General features: G+C 39.7%; 1 protein-coding gene across 6 annotated transcripts in view; it reads right to left on the bottom strand.

The window, feature by feature from the left end:
- Window positions 1-2,152: 2,152 nt before the first annotated feature.
- Window positions 2,153-7,574, bottom strand: part of SMAD1 (SMAD family member 1) — a 75,045-nt gene continuing 69,623 nt past the window's right edge. For 5 of the 6 annotated variants that reach the window (XM_080393764.1, XM_080393762.1, XM_080393767.1 and 2 more), the window contains 2 exons: window positions 5,442-5,698; window positions 2,153-3,569 (listed from right to left, as the gene is read on the bottom strand). In XM_080393764.1, coding sequence (XP_080249890.1) covers window positions 3,426-3,569; window positions 5,442-5,698 — 401 coding nt within the window. In that variant the 3' untranslated portion in view covers window positions 2,153-3,425. The remainder of the gene's footprint in view (window positions 3,570-5,441; window positions 5,699-7,574) is intronic. The other variant, XM_080393766.1, reaches the window with a different exon arrangement.

Genomic DNA, 7,574 nt, shown 5'->3' with positions numbered 1-7,574 from the left:
TCTCTTAGATTGCTTCAAGCCTTTTAAAGGTTCACCAGAGACTTTCAAATGGTTAAAAAGTCATCTTCACCCACGAAGAATTATTTTCTTTCCAGCACTTAAAAGCCAAAACACAGATTTCAAAACATGTTAAGCTCTGTCTCCACATCTACTGTTCACTGCTTTCTCATTTCTTTTTCAAAAAGAGTTATCCATACCTTTTCAGTTTCTCCTAACAGGGACCATCTTGGCTTTTCATCTTGAAAGAGTGCCTTCTGGGTTTAACTCTGTTGTTCAGAAGCCTAGACCCAGGAAACCATGGGGAAATAAAACCAAAATAGGCAGCAGGGACTCACCTGGTTAAAGAGTTGACATTGTGAGCTTTCTCCAAGTTTCTAACACTCATCATTCTCTGTTTTGTAAGAGGTCAGCAAGTAACTGTTGTCTTTCTGTCTTGTCCTGTGATTTTTCCAGCTTTCCGACTCCAGCTATCTGAAGTGGGGCAAATCAGTAAGAAAACTCCAAGATGCTCCAAAAATCTTCACAAGAGCCCCAGGCTAGCAGTTGCCTCCTCCAAAGTAACTTCTGTCCTACCTCTCATTTTTCTGGCTATTAGTTTCAGGTGCTACTCCAATCCACTCAGCTTATTTAAGAAAGTGCAGCTGGGGTACTCTTGTGCCATCACATGAAGGTACATTTTTTTCCTTACACCTAGTGTCTCCTCACCACAAACAAAAAGCTGGATAACAGACAAAAAAATATTATGCATTGATACTATGCATGTCAACAGTATCAACAGCATAGAAAAATCCACAACAGAAGGAACTTACAAAAACTGGGACCCTGCAGAAGTATTACCACTGAAAGTTTCTGAGATGCTGCAGAACTAGTATTTTCTAATTTTAATCCCTGTTTGGGAAAAACAGAGAGGCATTACAGTCCCAAACATGCAAGACACCAAGCATTCAAAAGCAGTCACAACATAAAACTGTCTTTTCTAACTACAAAGCTAATTTAAAGTTCACCAAAACTTGCACAGGATCATACAAATATGAAAATACCCAAACAGAAACACTCTTAAGACTTGCATGCTGGTTGATTACAGCACTGACCAAAAGAAAAAAAACCCACAAAACACACACACACCCCCCAACTCTACCTCAGTGCTGCATTCCAACAAAAGGAAGGAAACTGGTTGGAAACAGCTGGGAGTTAATGTAGTAGGGACTGAAGATGGAAAAAACAGACAGTGACTGAACAGCAAACAGAATTTATTCTCTTTTTCGGTCATCTTTTAATTCTACTTATTTTTAAGACTTACATTTACGCTATGACTGCTTCTTCATGAAAAAATATATGTTAAATGGATTTTTAAAAAAATAATTTGTTCTTGGAACTTACAAAAACTCACTAATCAAGTTCTAAATAGGGAATTTTAACATTATGGATTTTTTTCACCCCCCCCTTTAGCAGGGAAAGAAGGGTTAGTTTTAAAAACATGTAGTGAATGAAGCAATGGTATTAACTTAAAAAGATGGCATCAACTCATTCTCCAAAAAAGGCTATTACTCATTACAGGGACATAACACATGCATACATCTGGCTGAACACACATTCATCTCTGTTGCTCAGCTTTCCCCCATGCCCCTGTTAGCACTGCATGGTCCATTATACCCAGGCACAGGTGCTGGATCTCTAGTCAGCCCCCAGTCTCTCAGACTCCATCATGCCAGCACCTGACAGACACTTTACAGCTGCAAAGGGACAGTCCTTCCCTCACCTCTCCCCAGAGCAAAGGCAGGCACAGGGAAAGGAGCATGGAGGCTCCTTTCACCACAGCCATGGCAAGCAGCAGTGAGAGACCGCTGATGGTGCAACCTCAGCAAAATCTCTCATACAGGTATTGTATGTTGAAATCTCACAGAAGTTTAACTGAGCAGCCAGGATACTTCAGTGTTAACTGCATCCATTCTAATCTTGCCTGGTTAAGCAATCTTTCTCTCTAGAGAACTCATCTCATATACCAAGTTTAGTAGGGTTACTAACCTGTACTAATGATAAATGTCTAAGTTCAGCATATCTTAATTTCTAGTTGTTCCTCCTCCAAGACCGTATCTTTATCTGGTTTGCCGAGTCTACTAAGAAGTGGACAAGACAATGTTTTAATCAAATGTAAGCAGTAACAACAGGTTTTATTCAAAACTTCCAGTAAAGAGGACCCACTAGTTTTGGAATAAAGGTACTTAAAAAGTACTACAGCTTACGTGAATATAAAAGATCAAAGAGAAGAAAATAAACCAAGCAGTAAAAAAAAATAAAAATTAAAAATATATATTTTTTCGAAGTCTGAAATAGACCCACCGAGGGATTCTGAAGTCCTCCAAACAATTAACAGTTACTAAGTTTGGCAAAACAAGAGTCTCTTACAAAATTAATAGCCTACTTCTGTTACATAAACTGTATAAAACTGCTCAATAGTTAAAGAGCACTCTGTACAATTTTGTCTTGAAATACACAGAGCTGCAGCCTTCAAACCGCAGGAATTAATCATTTTGTCCTCTTCACAGGTAAAAGAATTAACCAGCTGCACAATTGTTCTGGGGGAAAACGAAGAGGCAAAAATAGTCAGAATTAAGAAGATGAAACCACTATAAAAATGAAATGCACAGCAAATCTCAGACCTCAGTTTAAACTAACAAGCTACATTTACAATATATTCTACATTTCAGTTGTCATTTTCCCATCCCACTCCCACCTCCCCCCATTCAAATATTCCTAATTCCGTTATGGTCTAACCTAATTAATTTCTAAACTTTCAAATACACCGTACATACATTTAGCAAAAAACATACCTAACACTCTTACAGCAGTATGGTCAGGACACCATTTCAAAGATTATTACAGAGTTATTGAGATTAAACTTTATGAATTATTTTTTTTTCCTTTTAAAGAGAACACCAATCATCAACTTAGACAAATGGTTTTAAAATATACTACAGAGAGCCTGCAAAAAGCAGGCTTCACCAACATCGGCTCTTAGCCCCAGAGGACACAAGGGAAAACAGCAAGCGCTGAATGCAGGGAAGAAACAGAGTATGAGAATGCCAGCTACAGGAAGATCCTTTGGGAACTCGGTCCGACAGATTGTGGTTTTGGCTCGGTCATCCCCGTTGCACTAGGCCCTGCAAACCAACTTTGCAACAGTACATTACAATGTAAACTAAAATTCTTGATACCAACAGTTTGTCAAAGGGGTTTGTATTTGTTTCTTTTCTGAATCCAACAGTTGGTCTCAGAAGTTAAGTATTTTCGTGGCTCTTATTCTGCTGTTGCCAGTTTGAGGTGGGGGGGGTGGGGGGCGGAAATAAAAATGTGTGTTTAACTCATACGTCTTTCAAGTACATGCAAGGCTCAATTATTTCCACGATGCAGGAGCTTGGGACCTTTTAAGACACTGAAGAAATAGGATTATGAGGAGAGCCCATCTGAGTAAGTACTTTATCCAGCCACTGAAGGGGACCATGAAGATGTATCTCTATCCAGCATGGAGTGCTCGTTACATCTTGGCGATGATATTCAGCTCCCCAACCCTGGAAACAGAATCATAAGTTGGGAAAGAAAAAAAGTCACTTTACTTTGTAATTCCAAATATGTGAGAAGCATACTTCAGTTATCTTCTTTCTTACCAAAACACTCTGGCTTTCAACAGTCATTATCAGCAGGGTAGCATAATACCCTTGATGCACAACTATTATCACATTTCAACAAACAAATCTGAAGTTAAAAAAAAAAATAATTCATTTCAGAGGAAACCTCATTCTGAGATCTCTTGATCTCTTGGAATAGAAGTCTTCAGATTCCTAAAGACAAACCTATGGCAGTGCAAAATTTCCCCATGCCTCACTGCCAGCTGCACAATGTCCCAGTAAAGCCTCTGAAGAGGGGGATAATCAAGTCTTCTCTACCAAGGCTAAAAATAGAATAAACTGGGGGGAAATGCTGCCAAACAGATCAACGAATTATAAAATGAGGTCACGGACTGACATTATGGAAGTGGCGGTGAGGCATCTGTCTGAAAAGAAGCAAAGCATCATTTGCAGGATGGACACGATGAACCAAGCAGTAAGCCAGAAACATTCCTCTTTGGAGGAAGGGCATGGTCATTCCCCAGCAGGCTATTTCTCAGATTAAGACAAGATAGGTTTTGTTTCAGCTCATACCTGACTCTGTTACAGTAATTACCAAAGACATATGCAGATATTTAAACAGCATTCAAAATTATTCTGTAAGTGGGCCACTTTGGGGGCAGGTCTGGAGACAAGATTAAGCCACAGGTGCCGTTTTCTCTGCTCTATATTAATCCCTGTTGAAGGTATTACCCAGCTCCCAGCGCAGGTGTCAGCAACTCTAAACACTGTGCAGTGTAACATCCAATATACAGGAGGTCCTGTGCAACCTGTTCAGGCAACACTGCTGTAAAACTCCAGAGGATGCAGAGGTATAAAGAACGTATTCCATTTTAGGAACCTCTATCCTAACATATCTGAAACTTTCTATCCTCCTATCAAGAGCAGAATTTTGGCATATTACCATCTTCATTTGATTACTTTCACACACGTGACCAGCCCTTTTAGATCAGTACCTATGTTGACACTCACAGCCACATCACAAATCTTGACCTTGCACGCCTCCCTAGAATAGAAAGGTATGTATATTATTCTAAATAATTACTGCAGCTCCTAATCTGGGAGCTGCTGGTCAAGACAGATTTAGAGGATTATGCTATCTACACTCCTGCAATGGCTATAATGACTTGCACTGCAGTCCCAGCTCAGGTCTCCAAGAATACCACCCAGGACCAGGAGCATGAAGTTCAGCTGGGCCTCTTAGAGAGCAGGAGATGGCACGGACCGTAACAGTGGGCAAAAGAAGGGGCAAAAGCTGATGCTACATAATGAATTGGTGGCTTTTCGACTTCCAAGACAAATACTTATTGACTTAATTCTTTTCAAAACTACTTGTACTGTATCTTGCCAGATCCCACAAAATTGAAAAGGCAAACCCCATAATTCCAAAGTAATTATGCAAATAAGTTATACACACACAGAACCTATATGCATATTAAATACAAGAATTCAACACTAAAAATTTACAAGAGGCAATACAATGAAATTAGAATAGTTAACAGAAATGCTTCACAAGTGACTATGGACTTATGTGAAGAAACATCTTCTGCAAGTCACCTCAAGTTTTCAAAATATGTGTCAGATGAATTTTTGTCCACAAAGAAAACTTCATTTCATTAAGATCTGTCTTACAGTTAAACATTATTCCACACTTAAAATATTAGAGCTATTAACAGGGTGATGGAGGGAGGCACTGGACCATTCAAAATCACCACATTAAGAAAAAAATAATATTTATTTTGCTTACAAAATAATCTCAAGAACGTTTTCACATACCTTTACAAAACTCATTCGGAGAGTGCACATCTTAGTAAGCTCATACACAGTCTCAAAGCCATGGTTCACCGACTGAGCCAAAAGCTGAGCAAATTCTTGATTATTGAAAATCTTCAAACTGCAGCCACTGGGGATTTTGCAGACTGTGGTGGGATGGAACCCATGATGGTAGTTGCAGTTCCGACTTTGTACAAAAATACTGCTGTCGCTAAGACATTCAGCATAGACTTCCCCGCCAACATAATAGAGATGAACACCTGGGAGGAGAAGGTTGACATAAGGAAGTTAGACAAATTCACAGTGTGTATGTTTTTCATGCTCTGTCTCCACAGAGATATGTTTCTGCTTAAGAAGATAAACATTAATTGTGTATCAGACCATCATCTGTCTGTCTTCAAACTGGATTTTTACTTTTCTGTTTCATCAGCAGGTGATTTGGAAGGAGGGTGTGTATGTATGCATATATATAAGGGGAATCAGTAATTCCTGCATTTTAACATGTTGTATATTCAGCAATAATAAACTAGCAAGCATTGCATCAGTTTGGATGCAGTACACTGGATGGCTTGACCATTTGAAATATTTTGCATTATATTCAGGTAAACCAATAGTTGGGAATGCAAGCAGAGAGAGCAGAAACCTACTGCATTATTTGTAGATACTAAAGCAGCCCCAAGCTGGATTCTCTAGAAAAGTCCTGAATGCTATTTTTGGTAGCATGAGTTTTTTTCAGCTCACCTTAATTCCAGAAAGTGGGGTGATGGGGGAGGGGGGAAGGGCCTTACATCCCTCAGATATATCTTGTCAAATGAGGGTACACATCAGTTTTACAGTCCTTTCCCCTTCTACTGCCTGCTCCCTCACCTGCCGCTGATGGCAGCTAGCCCCAGAAGAGCAACACAGAGGCAACCTTAGCGGAGATTTGTTGTCAGTAGGACTCAATGCTAAAGGCTTTGAGAATGTCTTTTATGTTTAGAAATGGATTATTTACCATTTTAACCTTTCTCATCCCACAGCATCATGAATCAGATAAGTGAACACATTGAATTCAGATACTAAACTGAAGTCCAGTCAGAAAGCCTTGACTGTGCTCTGTCATGCAGTATTTTGCCACTGATGATGCGTGTAACTGTGTGGGTACACAAATACCCCTACCTGATCTGCAAAAACATTTACAGCTATGTCTTCACGTTTGGGTTTTACTCCTTCTTCCTCAAAGACCAACAGTCTACATCATCATTAGCTGTTCACATTTCCTTATTCAACAGCATCCTTGTCTCTTCCTCACTCTGCTTTGGCACATACGCAGTTAAGTGCTTCAGCAGAACTCTGTTGCAGCTGGGTTACTTTTAACAGGAAAATGAATGAGGTGTTAGGTAAATATCCTGATACTTGGTAAGATGGATGGGGAGGAAAAGAAGGAAGAAATAGTAGGACTTGAGTGGCACAGCACAGGTGTGGTGTACTCCTGAGAGCTGCACAAGTCTTCATGTAGAGAAAAGCTCTCCAGACTGAGGGCTCAAACTTGGGAGACCTGACAGTTCTCTTCAGTTTCAATTCTTTCCTCATCTAAGGAGGAAGAAGATACTTCATTAATTGGCACTTAAAACATACACTCCACTACCTGGGCGTGCTGACCCTTCAACTGTCTCAGAAAATTTAGAGTCTACTGGAAACACAAACACTTAAAAAAATTGTCTGGTAGGAACGCCACATTGCAGGGGGCATGTCAGCTTTGCCTGTCATTTGCATGACAGGTGAGTTCTCAGAAAAAGAGGACTGTATTAAGTCACACACAAACCAGAAGCTTTTCTCTTTTGCAGGACACTGTCGCAGGCATAGAAGAGAAGCACAGAATACCCACTGAAAGAATTACCAGCCTGTGAAAAATGCATTTGGAAAAACTGTTTTAGCAGGTTGTCTCCCTGAATACATGTTAGGATAGCTAATTTGTGTTGGAACTAAGGCTAGCTAAAAACTTCGGTGCCAAGAACTGTAATTTGGATTTCTATATACACCAATAATCTAGGTAAATAAAGAAATTTCATTAGACAAACTGCCTTAAGGTCTCATTCTAATTAAGATTATGACAGCCCTTGGGCAATTAAAAATTGATTAAGGGTTAAAGCTTCC

Source organism: Falco punctatus, assembly GCF_963210335.1.
Source record: "Falco punctatus genome assembly, chromosome: 1".
In the NCBI taxonomy this organism is placed as follows: domain Eukaryota; kingdom Metazoa; phylum Chordata; class Aves; order Falconiformes; family Falconidae; genus Falco; species Falco punctatus.
The sequence above is the reverse complement of the archived record's forward strand: the minus strand, read 5'-3'. Positions and strand labels throughout refer to the sequence as shown.